General features: G+C 42.6%; 1 protein-coding gene across 1 annotated transcript in view; it reads left to right on the top strand.

Annotated features, from left to right (window-relative positions):
* The window catches only part of PRRG3 (proline rich and Gla domain 3), a 41,278-nt gene extending 29,866 nt beyond the window's left edge, over positions 1-11,412 (top strand). The window contains exons 3-4 of the mRNA XM_033945126.1: positions 842-1,002; positions 8,256-11,412. Of these exons, the coding sequence (XP_033801017.1) occupies positions 842-1,002; positions 8,256-8,780 (686 nt within the window). The 3' untranslated portion in view covers positions 8,781-11,412. The remainder of the gene's footprint in view (positions 1-841; positions 1,003-8,255) is intronic.
* The last annotated feature ends 9,633 nt before the right edge of the window (positions 11,413-21,045 follow it).

Below are 21,045 nucleotides of genomic sequence, written 5' to 3'. Positions count from 1 at the left end.
GGGCAGGAGGGGGGGTGCCGTCTTCGAGCAGGAGGGATTGGACACTCTCCTGCCAGCGATCGGTAGTGTCGGGGTGGGAGGGAGATCGGTAATGTCGGGGCGGGGGGGGGCGGTTGGTAGTGTCGGGGGGACGGTCGGTAGTGTCGGAGGGGAGGGCATCCGATCGGACAGGCCGCGGCCCGCTATACTTATAGCGGCAGAGAAATCCCTTGCCGCGATAAGTATAGCGGCTGCGTCTACTTACAATGTAGACCAGCATTTTGCTGGCCTACATTTTAAGGTTTCTTCCTCTACTAGGGAGACGCGTAGGTCCACTTAGGTTCGCCTAAGGCCCTTAGGCGAGCTTAGGCGTCTTGCGGGTCTCCCTAGGCTCCCGGAGGCGCCTTCAGGCCTGCCTGGGGAGCATTTTTTAAAAAAAACGTGCATCCCGATTGGCTGATTAGACAGCTGTAGAACGCCTACAGCTGCCTAAAATCGGGACGCACTTTTGGAGAATCAGGGCCTAACTATTTTTTCTGCGGCCCTCCAAGAACCTACAAATCCAAAATGTGGCCCCGCAAAGGGTTTGAGTTTGAGACCACTGGCTTAGACGGAAGGCCTTTTTGGCATTAAAGACTAGGGTGTTGGCTTTGGGAGCCACATATTTTCTGAAATGTTCTTGTAAATGCTTATTGGAACTTCAAGATAAAGATTTCATTTTTTGGGATCCATTGCAATTTCTTAAATTACATGAAGAAGGAAAATCTTGACCTTTTTTTGAGGATTATTAATTGAAAATGTTTATCATGTGACCTCTGGCATAAGGTTATTAATCCTAAGACACTTTTTATATATTTTGTAGTGTTTCTTGGGTCCAAGGATGCCCACTCTGTTTTAAAAAGACAGCCACGAGCAAATGGATTCCTAGAGGAGTTCCGCCAGGGTACAATTGAGCGGGAATGTATGGAAGAGATCTGCAGTTATGAGGAGGTCAAAGAAGTATTTGAGAACAAAGAGAAAACGGTGAGGATTCTCTGAAACAATGATGAAGGAGTTTGTTGCGTATGAGTTATCTGATAGGCAGAGCCAGTGGAGAATGAATGGAAAACAGCAAGAGTTACAGTGCTTTGAGAGAGCAGATAATAAAGCAGGTCTGGTCAGATGTTACACTCAGTCCTGCAGTTAGCAAAGTCTACTAATTACTTTAATTGTAGAACAGTTCTGGAGAAATTACTACTACCACTAATACTACTATTTATCATTTCTATAGCCATCGTAGAATGCAGGTTTGTACTAGAAGAGTACAAATGAAATAAATAAAACAAACTCCTCAAACAATTATATCAAAGAAAGTTTTACAACAAAGATGTGCATACAAAAAAAAAATCAATTTATACAAATATGCAAAAAAACACCACACAGTCCAAAAACCTAGTAATATTTACTAGTTATTTTCTATCTCAGTTTTTCATTCTGAGTAAGCAAGCTGTTGTATCTGAGTACAAGGGCTCAGTAATATAGTTGTAATCCAGACTCTATTAAAACAGCCACATCTCAGCATAACAAAAACAAATTATATAGAACATGGCTTCTTCTTAACATATGGAATTCAAATACTAGTATGTATACCCCCAAAACTTACCAAGAAGAAAACTGTACAGTGGCATTATCTCAACACATACCCTGATTGGATAGGGTTCATTCATTAGTTTTACATGAACCAATCAGGAGATCAAGCATAGTATGTTGGAGATGTTAGTGCAGGGGTGGGCAACTCTGGTCCTCGAGGGCCGGAATAAATCGGGTTTTCAGGATTTCCCCAATGAGTATGCATGAGATCTATTTGCATGCACTGCTTTCAATGCATATTCATTGGGAAATCCTGAAAATCCAATTGGATTCCGGCCCTCAAGCACCGGAGTTGCCCATGGCTGTGTTAGTGTATATAACTGAATTCTCAGGTTTCTACAGTGTTACAGTGTTATGCTCTGATGTGGCTGCTTTTTGAATAGTGTCTGCATTACAAATAACTTCTGAAACATGACTTTTTTGTCAAAACATTGACTATCTATTGGTGCACCTATGCTGCTTGCTGTGTTACTTCTGTGTGACAATTTTCAAAACAGATGTTTTTAAATACATTTTTTCACTAACTGGATTTTTTTAAAGGCTTTAACTATTTTATTGTCCCTTATTCTAAGATACATTAGTGCAGTTGCATACAAGTTGATGATACAAATAAGATAGATATAAATATACAAAAAAAATGTTATTGGGTTTTGACAGCATGGTGCCTTTTCCATATTTATATAAACAGACGGTTTTAGTCCCCATTTTTTTATATGATAGTTCTGAGAAGGAGTCATCTCAATTTCTTTGTCTTGAAATAAAGATTTGTATGGGCTTTGCCTGTTTATTGTATATTTTAATTAATAACCTGGTTTCCTTAGCATTTTCAACAGATCGGTCCAGAACATGTGGGTTAGATCCATCTACTAGCAGATGGAGATAGAGAGTACAGAATTGAGCTCTGCTACAAGAGGCACTGTGCCTATTCAGTATTTCACTGTCTCCAACAGATGGAAGATGGTTCCATGTGCAGCTTCAGGACCATTCTATTGATGCTTGTTTCTGGTTCAGCTCAGTTGAGCTGAGGAAAAAGCTATTTACTTGTTATCCTTGTTCTAGGAGGTGTCAGTATTGGGCCCCCCCCCATCTTTCACCTTTGGCTGACTCCTTCCATCTTTGAAACCAATATATAAATGTAGAATAAAAAGTGTTTCAAATACTTGACTGTTCAGCATCTTTTTTTTTTCAGAGAAATCCGTTGAAAGGGGGGTACTTTAAACTTGTGAGTAGCTTTGTAGTATTTCTATCGCTCCCTTAAGTAGCTGGCTCTTTCTTTCTCTCCCATGTTCATTGCAGCACTGGTTGAGACTGTAGAGTGCTGCTCCTGATGTGGTGCTCAGTGAGCAACTTCAGAGCAGTACTCAGCTTGTCTCCTCACTGGTTGCAAGAATTGGCTACCGGTTTGATTAACAATCCTATCCTGAGTTCAGGTCAGGATGCTGGTTTGTGGTATGAAGTTTTAGCAGCACATCAGGGCACAGTACAGGAGCAGTGGCAATTTTAGATTCTACGCATTCTTGTTGGATTTGGCCCTCCAACACTGTCCTTCATGCCTCTTTGACTCTCTAACATCAATGGCTCCTGCTTCCTTTTCTCCTATTTGGTTTTATTGCTTCACCAAGCCTATTTAATCAAGAGGGCTCAGTCTTCTCAGGAAGCTCTTTGCGCTTCTTCACAGACTCAAGAAGAGTTGTATTCAAGCCAAAGAAGATTGGAGCACCACACACTTGGGAGACAGAATCCTTGTTCTTGGGAATGCAGTCTAAGACTGTCCATTCTCTGGTTTCAGGTCCCTTCAGGCTCAGGGTTTCCTTGGAAGATAAGGAGCTCCAAGAGAAAGAAGTCAATGATTCTACATTGGCTAGATTTTTTATTTTTACAAAGAAGAATTTTCTTTCTTGACCACAAAAGCCTTAGAAATTGTTAACATTTTTTCTTCAGTGAATCAAGCACCCTCTTCCATGTCTGATCACATTACATCAGGGACTAAAATCCCCTAAAGTCTTTCTGTTTTATGAGGCATAGCATAATACCCATTATGTCTTAGCTTTATCTACTCCTTCCAGGGGAATTGGACAAGCTCAAACTGCCTAAGGTGATCCTTGGAGACAGCAGTCACATAGAAACAATTATTTTTGTTGAGGGTGGCATGACTCTTAAAGATGTTCAGGACCTTAGAAGGACCTTAGGCAGATATTCTTAACGTATGGGTGACGTCACCGACGGAGCCCCGGTATGGACATTTTTCACTAGAAAGTTCTAGTTGGCCGCACCGCGCATGCGAGAGTGCCTTCCCGCCCGACGGAGGAGTGCGTGGTCCCCAGTTAAGATAAGCCAGCTAAGAAGCCAACCCGGGGAAGTGGGTGGGTCGTAAGAATATCTGCCTGCTGTCCCTGGATAACACCTGTTACGGTAAGTAACTGTGCTTTATCCCAGGACAAGCAGGCAGCATATTCTTAACGTATGGGTGACCTCCAAGCTAACAGAGAGGGAGGAGGGATGGTTGGCCATTAGGAAAATAAATTGTGTAATACAAATTGGCCGAAGTGCCCATCCCGTCTGGAGAAGGTATCCAGACAGTAGTGAGTAGTGAATGTGTGAACTGAGGTTGGTGAGATTGAGAGCGAGCCAGAGTGTGTTGCTGTTGACGAGGTCTGCGAGGCTGCTGTTGGGGCGGGTTGAGAGGCCTGGCCGAGAACCTGCGCTGGTAAGAGGACTGTGGTCTATAAGGACGAGCAGGTGAAGTCTTCTTTTTAGGTTTTACCAGAGTGTCCCATCTGGTCTCATGTGCTGAGAGCTTCTGGGTGGTGGAATCCAGGGACTCCCCAAAAAGTTCGTCCCCAAGACAGGGTGCGTTAGCTAGACGGTCTTGGTGGTTGATGTCAAGATCAGATACCCTCAACCAGGCCAGACGTCGCATGGCAACAGCTTTGGCAGACGCTCGGGAGGTCAGCTCAAAGGAATCATAAATAGAGCGCACCATGAATTTCCGCAGTTGAAGGAGGCTGGAAATGTGTTGTTGAAAGAGTGGAACTCTGCGTTCAGGGATGTATTTTTGTAAGGCGGATAGTTGCTGTACGAGATACTTCATATAAAATGAGAAGTGAAATGTGTAATTATTCGCCCTGTTGGCTAGCATGGCATTTTGATAAAGGCGTTTGCCAAACTTATCCATCGTTTTGCCCTCTCTGCCAGGAGGGGTGGAGGCATAAACACTGGAGCCCTGAGTTTTCTTTAATGTAGACTCAACTAGGAGAGACTCATGGGGCAATTGAGGTTTGTCAAAACCTGGAATTGGGATGACCCTGTATAGGCTGTCAAGCTTACGAGGAGCTCCGGGGACAGTGAGTGGATTTTCCCAATTTTTATAAAAAGTTTCCCGCAGTATGTCATGGACGGGTAACTTCTTAGCCGGCTTACCTGGTGCCAGCGACCCCGAGGAAGGATCGGGCGTCGTCGAAGTGGTCGGTGCCGTCTTTTGTGGTACCGTCGACGTCGCTGCAGGTTCCATAGCAGATCCGGTACCGAAAAGGATGTTCTGCTGGATCTGCCGATTTTTTAAGGTGCGTTTCTTAAGAGTGGCACAGCGGGTGCAGGTGTCAGCCCGATGCTCTGGACCCAAACACTGTAGGCACCAATTGTGTGGGTCAGTGAGAGAGATCGGGCGTGCACACCGCTGGCACTTCTTAAAGCCCGGTTGAGGGGGCATGAAGGGAAACACGGCCTCCGCAAAATCAAAGTCGGAGGCTTGTATGATGGCAACAGGCCCCGCCGGGGCCGGCCTGAAAAATAAAGAAAAAAAACAAAGTTTTTTTTTTTTTTTACAATTTAGAACGGAAAAGAAACCCGAAGGGAAAAAGAGAAAAAACAAGAAAATAACGCGAGCGGGAAGGCAAAAAGGAAGTTTTCAACGGCCGTTGAAACCACATGCGTCTTCTTCGCTCCGCGGAAACGAAGAAACTGGGGACCACGCACTCCTCCGTCGGGCGGGAAGGCACTCGTGCATGCGCGGTGCGGCCAACTAGAACTTTCTAGTGAAAAATGTCCGTACCAGGGCTCCGTCGGTGACGTCACCCATACGTTAAGAATATGCTGCCTGCTTGTCCTGGGATAAAGTGAATTACTTGTTTAATTTTCAAATATCCAAATTATGATATAAGTAGTATTTATTGCAACGCGATCTTTATTCATACTGACACCTCTCTTCACACCAACGCCTCTCCCGACATGAATTTGTGTTTCGTGCACTTTGTCAGAGTCGAGGTAATCATTTCATAGCAAACTTGCAATCAGTTTCTGATTCTGGGCCATTTGAAATACTCAGAAACTGATTGCAAGTTTGCTATGAAATGATTACCTCAACCATGACGAAATGCATGAAACACGAATCATATTGGAAGAGATATGGGTGTGAATAAAGATCGCCTTAAGATAAGTACTACTTGTATCATAATTTGGATATTTGAAAATTCAACAAGTAATTCACTTTTTCACAGGAATTTATAATCTGTTGGAGATAGTAGGAATAGAGATCTTAGGTCTTACCTGCTAATTTTCTTTCCTTTAATCTCAACAGATTGATCTAGAAACCCACCATTTTTTTTATTCCTTTGTGGGGCTAATATATTTTAGTTCTCAAGACGTCTCTGTTCATATACATAAAGTTCATTTTCAGTTGTTCTGACTTGGAAAATTTGTATTATTACTCATTTTGTTCTAAATGGGGAAGGAGAAGTTTGTTGGAAAATCCATTTTATCTAACTACTTTGTTATCAAAATACTGAATTGGTACAGCTACAATTGGTAAGCAGTGCCTCTTATGGCAGAGTTCAGTTCTGTACTCTCCATTTCTACCTGCTGGTAAATGGGCCTAATCCACAAGCTCTGAACCAATCTGTTGACTAAAGGGAAAAAAAATTAGGAGGTAAGACCTAAATTTCTATTTTATCAGATAAAAACTGGAAAGTACCACTGTCCTTGGTGCACTCTCAACATGCTTCTTGCTGGCTTCTAGCCTGTTACTCTTTCTGTATGCCTTTGTAGCACTGTTGGCTCCTAGGCTGCATGAGTCCTTATCTTCCAATAGGTTTGCCCTTCTTTTCTGCCAACCCTGCTGTAGTGCTGTTCTCCAGACAAGACCTCACTGCTGTTCTTTCACCTCTTTTTCCCACCAGTTTCACTATATAGCTGCTGCTTCTGTTATAGCTTTGCATGGTGTCCATTCTTCCATGCAGTTCTTGTGAGAATGCATAGAGCAATGTAAACCACACTGAGAACCATGTGGTTCTGAAGCAGCAACAGCTAGAGCCAGTGACAGCTGACAAGCTGCCAACAGCAGGAACAGCTATGTAGTGGAGACTGCTGGAGTAGGGCAGTAGCCCAACAACCAATTAGAACTTATGCAAATGAGGAGCAGATAAAGCACCAAAAAGTGATGATTCTGAGTCAGATAGCAGCAGCTCTAATGGGGTAGCATCAGTAGCATGACTAAGGCCCTCTTTTACAAAGGCGCACTAAGCGTTTTAGCGCGGATTTAGCGCATGCTGAATCAACGCATGCGCTAACCACTATCGCATCCATAGGATAACATGCATGCGTTAGTGTTTAGCGTGTGTTTAGCGCGCGATATTTAGCACGCACTAAAAAGCATAGCGCACCTTTGTAAAAGAGGGGGTAAGACTTGCCATAAGAATTGTCCGTAAATAGATAGAATGAGCAAAAGAGTAGTGAGAGTCTTGAAAGAATTGTGGAAGAGAGAGTTAAGGATAGCATTGAGAAGGTGGGAAGATTTGCAGAGACTTAAGAAAAGAGATCACAATGTAATTTGAATACAATACAGTATAAGTAAACCCGTAAAAACCCCTCACTGATTTTCTGCATGTATACATCCATTGATACATTTTAGTTTTATTTTTTTAAACACCTAAAACCGTAAGATTTCTTGAAGTTCCTCTTTAGGGGAGTATTTGTACAAATAATGTTATCATGTATAAGGCAGCATGTATGAAAAACTTATTTTTATAATATTAGATCAAACATAAAAGTACACAGGTTTGTATGAACATATATTGTCAGTGTAGGCCAGAGATGGGCAGCCACAGTCCTTGAGAGCCACAATCCAGTTGGCTTTTCAAGATTTCCACAATGAGCATGCATGAGATCTATTTGCATACAATGGAAGCAGTGCATGCAGATCAATCTAATGCACACTCATTGTGGAAATCCTGAAAAGTTGATTGGGTTGTAGACCTCAAAGACCATGGTTGCCCATCTCTGGTGTAGGCAAAGCAGAGGGTGCATGATGTGTGAAATGTGAGCAGAGTCACAAAGTACATGCATTAATTATAAAGTATGCTAATCTTAGTGCACATATGTGTACTGTATATGCAAACATTTACACATGATGTCAAGCATGCACTGTATCCACCCCTTCAATGCAGGCGCTATTAATTTGCAGTAGTATTTTATAAAAACATAGGTTGACTGTCTCTTTATAAAACAGGGCCGAAAAAGGCACCTTCTTGTCTGCTAAATCCAGGTGCCTTTTTATAAAATTACATTGTAATGTTTTAACTAATGCAGTAAATTGTCTGAAGTTTCTCAAAGATTAAATAGCAGTAACTATTGTTTTTCTTTTTAACTTTAAGATGGAGTTTTGGAAGGGCTACATCAATTCTCTGTATACTGTCAAGGACCCTGGGCAGATAACAGAGCGTTCAGATGCCGTTTATGTGGTGGTACCTCTCTTGGGTGTGGCTTTATTGATTGTCATTGCTTTGTTTATCATCTGGAGGTGTCAACTGCAAAAGGCGACCCGCCATCGTCCCTCATACTCTCAGAATCGATACCTCACTAGCAGAGCAGGCCGCAGCCTTCCTCGAGTCATGGTGTACCGTGAAACATCACACAGCCAGGCAGATACCCACTATCAACATGAGCTGGGAAACCGAGCACCTGTAGAGAGGGCAGGATCCCATCTAGACAACACTCTCTATGCCCCAGAAAATTCAGTGTCTGTTTTGTCTAGACTCTCCAGTGCCACACCTCCTCCCTCCTATGAAGAGGTAACTGGAAACCCAGAGAGTAGTAGCGAAGAAACCAGTGTGCCCTACTGCGATCCGCCGCCCAAGTATGAAGAAATTGTAGGCACAAATCCCACCTATGGCAAATAGTGGTAGGTGGGGGTGCTGCATAGTCCTAGGCCAGCTGTATTTCTCAGTTTCACATGCCTTATCTTTTGCTGTTCACAGGACATAACAGTAAATGGCAAAATATTGATGGCAGTGATAAAGAAAAAATGGATCAGAAAATGTTACAAATGTGGTAAAAGAAAAGAACATCCAAACATGCAAAATTTCCCTTCACGAGCAAAGGCATGAGCAGCTGTGGAAATGTTTGAAACAAATTCACCCCTGCATTCTGTCTTCTGTTTGTCTACCTTTTCTTGATATCTCTTTTAAGTGTTTTATTTTTTTAAAAGAGTTGAAGAAGAAAAGAACATATCATTAACACACATTTCACTGTGGGTTGTCAATACAAGATTTCTCAGCTTAGCAAATAAAAATATATCCTTAGGCATGACAGTGAAGAGGAGACTTGCAGGTAGTAATGGATAGAAAGGGTGTTAGATGCAAGGAATAGTCTCCTGGTAGAGGTGGTGGAGACAAAGACTGTGTCTGAATTCAAGAAAGCATGGGACAGGCACGTGGGATCTCTTAAGAAGAGGAGGAGATAGTGGATGCTACAGATTGGCAGACTGGATGGGCCATTTGGCCTTTATCTGCCATCATGTTTCTTTGTGACAGGCATAGCTACTACAGTATTCACTGGATTCAAGAAGCAGAACTGGGACAGTTGAGGCATGCTAATGTAAATGGCAATACCCAGAATGCCCTTAGCCTTACAGCCTATCAGTGGCTATTCTGAACCAAAGTTCCAGGTGGAACCCAAAATGTTTGCATGTACAAAATAAATGTATACTGAGGAAACTGAAATTATATTGTGCAAACAGCAAAGACAGTCCTCCTGGAACCACTACAACTGCATTGAGTCTAGAAGGTGACTATTGTGTATTGACTGATAGGGAAAAAAGAAAGCGCACAGAAAATGAAGCCAAGCAAGTGAATAGGAGTTCTACATCTCCTGATACAGGTGTTCTGATGGATTAACGACTGCTGGCTTAGAAACATAAAGCCTGGTGAGGTTAAATCACCTGAAGCCCTATGAATGACATAGTAAGGGAAAATAAATCAGCAGAGGCTAAATGGAGGCATGCACCATTCCTGACCTTCAAGTGCCCATGCATCAGCAGACTACAGTGGCAGGCTTCAGATTCAGATGGGAGTGATTAGATGTTGCTTTAACAAACATTTTGTTGTTGTGAAAATAAACAGATTGTATATTTTATGTGCGTGTGTGTGTTGAAACAGCATCACTGCTCATCTTGTTGTCTTTTGCAAATTCAGGTGAAGCACACACACCCATACTGTAAACGCTGCTCTAATGCAGGGCTAGTTATTGCCTATGATTATTTTAAACTTTATTTTCACAAATATAATGCCACAGCTGGTCAGTATAGTATTCCCCTATGTACATAATGCGAAATTCACATTTTTAGGATGCAGTGTTTCCAAGTGTTTACAATTTTGTCATTTGCACAACAAATAATTCCAGTATCATATGTGGATATTATGTGTGAAGCACTTTTTCTTTATAACATTTTCATAGTTTTTTTCCATGAGTGAAAATGCAACCACATCAAGGATGAGTCATGGATACATTTTAGCCAAATAGTCAGCCTGACATCCTATATCTTTATTTTAAAGTGCCATACGTTTCAAATCCACAAAATAAGTGTGATGAGACTTGACTCACTAGGTAGATCAGAATTTAGCCCATGGTTATCCTTGCAGTCTTCTTTGTTCATTTTCAATTGGAAGCTGGTGGGTTTAGAAATCATGTAAGATTAAATACAAGATTGGTCAGAATCCTGCCTGGCACTGATAGCATGCTTATCAGAATGCAAAAGTCACAGAAATGTAGCCACTGAAGACTGTCACTGTGCCTGTGCCATAATACAGGATATTGCATGAATGTGAGAAATTGTGCTTTTAAGTTGCATGAATTGTGGTCTCTACTTAGTTGTGACTGCCCACGTTTATACAGTAACCATTTGTATCCATATAGAACATACAAAGCTCTTCACAGCTATACCACTCAATCAGAATATTGCTGTTAAGGACAGCAGGGGAACTGAGCACAGGGTGCTCACACAAAGAATCGAAAGCAGAGTTCATATTCAAACACAAGCCTTCCTGACTCGTATACCCTACCTCTAAGCACTAAGCCACATGATCTGCCTAATAAAGTGAATGATAAAGAAAGGACAGATTTTTAAAAAGCACACAAATTCATTGTTGTTCCGGTGGTTTACTCAATCAGAAAGACATCTCTTTTTTGCTATTAAGATGCAAGATGTCAATTCAGTAGTTGTATGTGATGAATTTCTTCTGAAGTTTACAGCAAGCATCCAGTCCCAACAAACTGTTTTGCACAACTGTGGGTGGAATTGATCTGCCTTTTCCTCTGACTTAATGCCCAAGATGTATATTTCAGTTTTCTCCTTATTCTCAGCCTTACCCGTATCCCAGTAGTCTAGATTTTATACTGATATTGCTGTGGGAGTTCAGAACTAATCAAAATTCCTTTATGTATTTGTAAAATTTGCTTTCCATAACCAATGGCATTGTCACAAATGTTTATAAATGTACATATATATTATACAGTATAAATATATAAATACATATTTATAAAACTTCTTGTCTTGAGAATTACTTTTAGGGTGCTTTCTTCACATGGGATTGTTTGCCCCAAGTCAAGACATTAACTGGGTAATCAGATTGGATTCTCTTGTTATTCATTTTGGGCCTGATTCTATAAGATGTGTCTTAACTCCTAAACAACATTCAGTGTAATTATCAATCAACTGCTAGGCGTCATTTATAGAATCCCACCTAGTGGTGCCTAACTCAACTTAGGCGCTGGTAGGTATCATAATGTTAATGCCTATTCTCTGCCCCCTAACCACGCCTACTTTGGCATCAGTAGATACTATATCGAGTTCCATTTAGAACTCATAATACAGTGTTCCCCTGCTCGTTTGGCAGTTCGCGGTCCCGGTCATTTGCGGTATTTTCTGACTGCGAACCACCTACAAGGAGAGGTCAGCGGGAGAGGAAGGAGAGAGCAGCCGGAGCGCCGGCGAATGCAGGAAATCACTTGCTTTATGCTCCGACCGCCTCTTCCTGCACTAAGTCGGGCCTTATCCAATCAGGAGCTGCTTTGAACGGAACCCCCGCAAATATCAGGGGAGTACTGTAATAGTTTTTAAAAATTAGCTTTTAATGGTGTGGTCAATTCCCATGCCAATTAAGCTAATTAAACAATTTTGAGTTCTGCATGGAACTCAGCTTGGCGTCTCCAATCTAGGCACCTAGCAGCGCCTATCCTAGGTACCATTTATAGAATCAGGGCTTTTTTCTTTTTTTGATATCCCTTTTCTTGTATATTCTGTTGCCCTCAGCTTATGTTCATGTAGTCATCCTGACTTGTACAAAATGACCTTTTTTACCCAGTGGTCAGTCTCGCACATGCACCTCGCTGTTGTTTTTCTCTTCCCTATGATAACCCAAATATTTTTGGTTGTCAAGCATGCCACTACCAAAGTAACTTTTATGAAGCAGGGGGGTGGCTATAACAAAAATCTCTAAATGCTTCCAGCTAGCAATTTAACACCACCTCTCTTTTTTTACAAAACTGTGCAAGAAGTTTTTGGCACCAGTCGGCCAGCTGAATGCTCTGCGCTGTTCTGACAATCATAGAGTTTCTGTGAGCGTCGGAGCAGTGCAGAGCATTCAGTGCGCTGGCTTGCACTAAAAATCTTTTGCGTGGTTTTATAAAAAGGGGGGGGGGGTAAATTATCAGAAACTGATTTTAAAAATGTAGTTACATGGAACTGTTAAAGTCAAGACAAAATCTGGAAGACCAAGAAAAATCTCTGATACAACTGCCCTCGAAATTGGTCAGATCTTTAAAATAGAACTCACAGAGTTCTTTATTGACCTTCTAAAAAGTTTAGCAGACACTAGAACATTTGTCCACAAGACCACACTACATTGTTGTTTAAAAAACAATGATCTGCATGGTAGAGTAATCACACAGGCTCCTTTTGTACAACCTCATCAGAAAAAGATAAAGAAGGATGATGTGTTGGGGAGACAGGTCAAACTTTAAAGATAAGAATCAATTTACAAAGACATCACAAAGCAGATCAAGGAAATACCTCTCTGGGGAGCACTTTCTAAGACCAGAGCACAGCATTGTGACCTTATGATCAAGTTACTAAAAGGGAACTTTAAAACAATCCAGGAATGTAAGACTTTTGAAGTTAAAATGATCAAATACTTTGAAACCACAAAGGACTTAGGGCTAGATTCACTAACCTGTCCAATTGTCAGCATGCAAATGGGGGCGATCGGAGGAACGCGCCCCCCTCCCCCCCCGACCACACGGATCACTAGTGAGCGATCCTGAAGCATGTGCAGACCATCTTCTTTGTCTGTAGATGGTCTGTGCATGCTTACAGAGCTGCTCTTTTTTAAAACTTTTGTTTACATTTTTAATACTATGAGAGCCCATGGTTTTAACCCGCTTTAAACTCACGGGTTAAAACCATTGGCTTGCATTGCGGGTAAGGGCAGGAGAGTTGGGGCAACAAGAGGAGATTTGGGGTGCAGGGTGGCGAGTCAGGGCAGAGAGCAGGACAGCGAGAGGAGAGTTGGGGCAAGAACAGGTTGGCGAATCGGGGCAGAGAGGAGTTTTACTGAGCAGGGTGGCAGAGAGTGGAGAATTGGATCAGGGCAACAAGCAGGCGTTTTTTACTGAGCAGGGCTGCAGAGAGTGGAGAATCGGGTTGGGCCAGAAAGCACTGAGCAGAGTGGAGAATTGGGGCAGAAAATAAGTTTACTGACCAGGGCGGCAGATAGCAGGAGAGGGTAGTCAGAAAGGACGTGAGCGACTGGTCCCAGCAGTTACTTTTTGTTGATCGGCCAGCCCAGTCGGTGTTCCAGATTTTGTTTAGTGAATTGCTGCCTTCCTACTTTGCATGCCAGGATTGGAATTGGATTGGAGATTGATCGGCTACAGGTTAGTGAATCGGGTTGGGGTCGCAAACGGATCGGTACACGATCAGTAAGCTTAGTGAATCTAGCCCCAAATAACAGCTTTCTAACACCTTGTAAATTATAACATTCTGCTGTGTCACCCTTTGACAATTTATCCATCTTCTTTGTCTGCCCCCTCTCCTCCTCCACTGTCTTATTTCCCTCAGATTACTAGAATGCTTATATGATTCATTTCAATATTCTAGGATTGCCATGTTTTTCTTATTCTGTCCTGACCTTGGGAAGGTGGGTTTAGCAGTTGAAAACTAGTAAAAAAAAAATAAATAAATAAAAAAGTGTTAGTCTAATAATAATTTATAATAATTTATTTTTACTTTTATTTATTAACCTTGATTCTGAACATTTAAGTGGACTACACTGCAGCCACAATATGTCACTACAAAAGTCATTATCTACAGCAGTGTTTTTCAACCTATTTACACCTATGGTCCGGCAGAAATAAAATAATTATTCTGTGGACCGGCTTCGGTCCGTGGACCGGTGGTTGAAGAACACTGGGCTAAGTTGTGGACCAGACCCCGCCCATCTCTACCCAATCTCCACCCCAGACCCTGCCCTCATAATAGTACTAATTGCACCTTGCACGTCCCGTGCCTCATCTGGAAGCCTTCCCTCTGACATTGGAACGTCAGAGAGAAGGCTTCTGGTTCAGGCGCATGATGCCCGTAGGAGCCACTGCCCGTGGCTTTGTGCACTGAATCAGTTAGGAAGAGGGAGCTGGCTCGAAGATAACGCCGCATTGATTGCACCGTGGATCGGCGGTTGAAGAACACTGTTTTGGGCCTGATGCATGTGCTGGCCCTGTGGACCGGCAGGAAATTTATGTGGACCGGCACTGGTCCATGGACCAGTGGTTGAAGAACACTGATCTACAGTATGCCAAAGAAAAACTTGACAAACCTAGAACTTTTTGAAACAAAGTGCTTTGGAAACCAAAATTGAACTGTGTGGCTATATCCACGCAAGACAGATTTAGAGAAAAAAGGGTGAAACATTTGAAGAAAGCCCTTGTGCTTTCAAGTTGTGTAGCAGCAACTGACACAGGAAAGATTGAGCTTTTGGAAGGAAATATGGATCTAACAAAGCTATCCGTATATCTTAGAGAAAGTGTTGGATATTTAAGCAAGGCAACGATCTGAAACATAGCTCAAAGTTAACTATGAAGTATTTACAGAACAAAAAGATGACGGTTTTAGAATGGCCTTCACAGTCCTCAGACTTGAATGTTGTATGAATCGGTAGAGAGATCGCAAACCTTCAATGCATACATGGAAACCTAAGAAAATTTCTGAGCTAGAAACATTGTGCAAGGAAAAGGGAGACAACATTCAAAAAGCTAGGACAGAAAGACTCTTAGCTGGGAGAGTGTGGCGCAGTGGTTAATGCTACAGCCTCAGCACCCTGAGGTTGTGGGTTCAAACCCACGCTGCTCCTTGTGACCCTGGGCAAGTCACTTAATCCTCTCATTGCCCCAGGTACATTAGATAGATTGTGAGCCCGCTGGGACAGAGAGGGAAAAACTGCTTGAGTACCTGAATAAAATGCATGTAAACCGTTCTGAGCTCCCCTGGGAGAACGGTATAAAAAATTAAATAAATAAAATAAAAATAAATAAATACAGAAACATTTGGAAGATGTTGTTTCTGCTAAAGTAGGTATTACAAAGTACTGACTAAATGGGTGTCCAAACATTTATACCTGCCATATTCACGGTTTTCTTATTCTGAATCTATAACAACAACAAAAATTCTACAAGCTACAAATAATAATTATATATTAAAGTTGTCTGAATGATTTGCATACATTTGTATTTTATAGAGTTTGTGTCAGCTTCTGTTCATTGGTCACTGGGTGGAGGTTTTTTGCCCATATAAGTCACTAGGCAGGAGAGGTCTTAGACGCCTGGGCCAATCCGGCTCTAGGATCCTGTGGTTGCTCATTTGGACGGAGGTGGGCCTGCTGGCCGGACGGTGTGAGGACCCATTTGTCCAACTTACGGGTAAGCCTAAGGGGGGGTTTCCGGAGTGGGGGTTTCAATGGGGGGGTTCCGGGGAAGAGGGTTAGGGCATTTTGATGGGGGGTCATTGGGGGGGGTCCAGCAGGAGCGGTTGGGTACCTTCCTGCTGGCAATCTTTGGGGGCGGGGCCTACTGCCAGGAAGGGTTGAGCATCTTACTGCCGGCGATCGTGGGTTCTGTGGGCACGAGGGGTTGGGCACCCTCCTGTCGCAATCGTCAGGGGTGGGGGTGTCTAACGGCAGGATGGGTTGAGCACCTTACTGCCGGCGATCATGGGTTCTGTGGGCACGAGGGGTTGGGCACCCTCCTGTCGTGATCATCGGTGGGGTGGGGTTCTAACGGCAGGAAGGACTGAGCACCTTATTGCCGCGATCATCGGTGGGGGGAGAGGGGAGACTGGCGGCCGTAGCCACAGCCGCTATACTAATCACGGCAGGGAGATCCCTTGCCACGATTAAGCATAGCAGCAACATCTACTTACCATGTAGGCCAGCATTTTGCTGGCCTACATTGTAAACATCTCCCGCTCTACTAGGGAGACATGTAGGGCCGCCTAGGTTCGCTTAAGGCTACCGCCTAGCCTTAGGCGAGCTTGCAGGTCTCCCTAGGTACCCAGAGGCACCTTCCTTATAGGCAACCTGCCTGGGGAGCATTTTTTTAGAAAAAGTTATTCCCGATTGGCTGATTAGACAGCTGTAGGCGCCTACAGCTGCCTACAATTGGGACACACTTTGCAGAATCAGGGCCTCTATGGCAACTGTGTTCTTATGGCACTGATTATCTAGGTTTAATTTCGCTACCACTGACTGATTATTGTCATATTTATGGTTTATATTGTTGTACTCCATCTTGAGCCCAATAAGTGTAATATGAATTTGAAATTAGATTAAATTTTAAATTGATATGCAGAATCATGTTAAAATGGTGCCTCTGCTCAATGAAAATATTTTGGTTTCAGACAAAACAAATCTGTTTAGCTGAACTGAATGAACTGACCATGGTGGAAATAGCTCAGCAAAGAGGAATAATACATATAGGACCAAATTAAATCAACAATAAAAAGGATTATTAAAAAATAACAACAACTAAAAAAAGAGTAATGGGAATGGAAAGAGGGAGAAAGAAATTTGAGTGGAAGAGAAACAGGAGAGCCAAATCAATAAAAGAACCTGGAAATTGATGTCCAGGGTTTGCTGCATCTGCATTATTTCTGAGCTGTAATATTTAACAATATATAGGAAAGTTTGAATGGGAAAAATAGTTGCATAAGTTGTAATGTGGATATCACTAGAGGAGAAATGGGAAAGTAAGTGACCATTGTCCCTTATTTTGACAGTAATTACTCATGCTGGTTACATTCTGTTTCAGAGAAAACACAGGCTTTGTCTATCCTTGTTCTCCCGTAAAACTGTGATACTGAAGGAATTCTCCTACTGGTTGGGGAAAGGACAAAAATATAGGACTAAAGGAGGAAAGAAGGGAGCAAGTGAGAAGAGGTGGCTGTTTAGAGAAATATGTCTTTTGAAGGTGATGACTGCCAGCACTGAAGAACTTGTAAAATAGTTGATTTCGAAATCTACAATCAAGTTAAATTAAAAGCAGAATGCTTTTTTGGGTGTGTTGTTTGTTTGTTTTTTGGCGGGGGGTCCTAAAGCTCCACCTTAGACCTGCCCAAGCTCTGACCCTGCCCCCATAATAATGGTACTACTATAATTGTAATGCCATTTCTTCCATTCATTTTTCATATATACATAATAAAATCTTATTTACAACACATAATGGTAACCACATAATTAAACTACACAAAGCACTCTGTATGTAGAGAAACTTTTAATTATCATTTATATTATGGGTTTTTTCCCAGAGATCAAGCCAAATTAACAAATAGAAATAAAACAAAAGATAATATTTTATTGGGCTAATACATTTTTCAATTAGCTTTTGGAGGCCAAAACTTTCTTCCTCAGATCAGAACAGTATACGTCAGTTATGGTATCCTGTCTTGAAGAAGAAGGTTTTTGTCTCTAAAAGTTAGTCAAAAATATATTTAAATTAGTCCAATAGAAAGATCACTTTATTTCCATTTTCTATTTATAAGAAAAAAGAATTTTTTTTTTTTTTTTTTTTTACCTTTGTTGTTTCTGGTTTTTGCTTTCCAAACAAACAAACTAGTAGCCAACAGGGAAAAACCAGAACTACTAATCAACAAATGGGGTGAAAACAGCCCAAGTTACCAACTAACTTTGAAGGGCAACACCATAAAATCATCAACGGAAGGAGTGGAAAACCTAGAAGTATGGCTAGATCCAAAGTTAGACATGACAATACATATCCAACGTATCATGAAAAACACTTATGGCAAACTACTGGGTCAGAGGACTAAAACCCTACCTAACCCATCAAGTGATGTCCAACGTAGTAATATCCCTGGTACTCTCAATCTTTGACTACTGCAATGCAATCCTGCTAGGCAACATGAAGTACATGATCAGGCAGATCCAAATAGTACAAAACGCTGCAGCTACATTTCTGCTGGGAAAATTGAAGCAGATGAGTGCCACCCCGCTACTGAAAGAGTTACACTGGCTTCCAATTGAAAGCAGGGGAAATTCTCAAGATCATGTTACTGGCACAAAATCATTCATCTTTCAGAACCGCAATATCTAGGAAAACGAATAGACAACCATAAACCAACTCGTACCCTACACTTGAGCCTAGAATACCTACTGGAAATACCCTCCTTCAGAGACATCAAATACAAAAGCGTCAGGAAAAGAATGCTCTCGGTGATGGCTCCAATGTGATGGAACTCCCTTCTGAGGGAATTGAAACTAGAAAAGGACACCAAAAAGTTCAAGTAAAGAATAACGACGAAACTTCTCACAGAACACTTTAGCAAATAAAGAAACAATTAGGGGGAATAGCACAGAACACTTTTAACAAATAAAGAATCAATTAGGGAGAATAGCAACATGGAGGAAACAGCAGGCTACTACCCACTTGGAACATGAAAGGGTGAACTCACACATAATGCAAAGAAAGATGAATATATGATATACAGAAACTATAATAATATTATATGTACATAGATGGTATAAATAGGTAAGATATACATACATTTGACTCCCATGTCCAATATCTCTAGCTCTCTCCCCCCCCTCGTGCCCTGGGTCCAACATCTTTTTCACTTTCTCCCCTCCACCATCTTATCTAATATTTCTTTCTCTCCCTCCCCATGCACTCTCTCTCCCTTCTTTTGCTTTGCCATCTTATCCAATATTTCTCCCTCTCTCCCCTTGCACCATCTCTCCTTTCCTCCTCTCCACCAATCCAATATTTACCTCTCTCTTCCCCATACACTATCTCTCCCTTCCTTTCCTCCACCATTTTAAGTAATGTTTCTCCTTCTTCCCTATGCACTTTCTCCCTTCCCTCCATCATCTTATCCAATATCTCTCCCTTCCCTTCTCCATGTTCAACATTTTCTCTATCTCAAAACAGCATCTCTTCCTCCCCTCCATCCCATTGCTATATCTCCCTTTCTCCCCAGCTCCCTTCTTCACCCCATGTCCAGCATCTCTCCTTCCCTCCCTCGTTGTCCAATTTCTACAGCTCTCCTCTTGCTCTTCAATGGGTCAGTGGCAGCCAGCAGCAATTCTCGCATGCTGCCTGCTGCTAACCTGGAAGCCTTCCCTCTGCCTTGGAGAAACAAGAAATTGCAGAAAGGGTCAGGACTTGGTAGAGGGGAAGTTCCCGGTTTAACGGCAGGAAGCGTGTGAGAATTGCTGCCGGCTACCACTAATCCATTGAAGAGAGCACCGTGCAGACACAATTGGGGGGTGGAGGAAGCACAGACCCCATGGTCCCCCTTCTAATGCCTATGCTTTCAACTGCAATATAGGCAAGAGACTGTGCTGGCCTGCGCTTAGCTCAAATGACTGTGAGAGTTGCCCCACTTATAAATTCTTTTTATGGACCCTTGTTGTGGGTGTCCCGACCCTGAAAAGCTGGCTGGAGCCTGCGGACTGCATGTGGGTGGAGCCAGGTTTACATTTGGATAACCTCTACTTTATAGACTAGTTCAGGGGTGTCAAACTCAGGCCCGTGGGCCAAATGTGGCCTTCAGGGTAGTTAGATTTGGCCCTCTGTTCCTTTCCTCCCTCCATCCTGGCTTCCTGGTCTCACCTTCAAAGCAGTCTGCAGAGGATTGCCGGTCAGCTGTAGCAAACCTAGCAGGCTGCCATCGACTTCCGCAGAACGTTCCCTCTGCCGCAGTCCCGTATGTCAGAGAAAGGGTGGGACCATGGCAGAGGGAACGTGCTGCGGAGGCCGATGGCAGCCTGCTAGGTTCGCTACAGCACCGGCGATCCTCTGTAGGCTGCTTTGAAGGTGAGACTGGGAAGCTGGAAGATGCTAGAAAGAAGGCGGGCCCTGGTGTAGAAGTACAAGGGGGGAGGGAAGGAGGGAGTCCAAACAGAAGTGCAAATGCCGGACTTAGGGTGGGGGGAGGGGAAGAAATAATGGGTCTAAAAACAGAGGAGAGGGAGAGAGATGATGGGCAATGGGAGAGATGGTGGACCCTGGGGGGGGGGGGGGAGAAGGAGGAATAGATGCTGGATAAAAGGGTAGTTGAGAAAATGAGAGATGATGGATCTGGGGATGGTGGGGTCCATCGCTGCAGCTGTGGGGATGGAGACAAAAAAAGGAAAGATACCAGACCTCCGGGGGAGGGAAGGGAAATGGAAGGGGAGGACAGAGATGGAAGATGGATGGTTAGCACGGAGAAAGAAGAAAATGACAAATGGGCAGGAGACCCTGGCAAGTGAGTTATCAGAAGACAACCAGAGCCTGGGACCAACATGATATGAATAATGATCAGACAATAAAAGGTAGAAAAAAATCATTTTATTTTATGTTTTATGATTACAATATATCAGATTTGAAATGTGTATCCTGCCAGAGCTGGTGTTAGATAGCAAGCCTGAACTAGGGCCTAAAAGAGAGAGGAAAAATATTTTTTTAAAATTTTGTTTACATCACAGAGCGGTGTAGGGTTGGAGAGGTTGTAACCCTATTCTTCTACTAAGGGTCCTTTTATTAAGGAGCACATGTAGTGCATGCAAAATCGGTTAGCGTACCTTAATAAAAGGACTCCTAAGTATCTTAATTAAAAAATTC

Source organism: Geotrypetes seraphini, chromosome 5 (genome assembly GCF_902459505.1).
Source record: "Geotrypetes seraphini chromosome 5, aGeoSer1.1, whole genome shotgun sequence".
Classification (NCBI taxonomy): Eukaryota; Metazoa; Chordata; class Amphibia; order Gymnophiona; family Dermophiidae; genus Geotrypetes; species Geotrypetes seraphini.
Note: the sequence above shows the minus strand (reverse complement) of the source record. Positions and strands in the feature narration are given on the sequence as shown.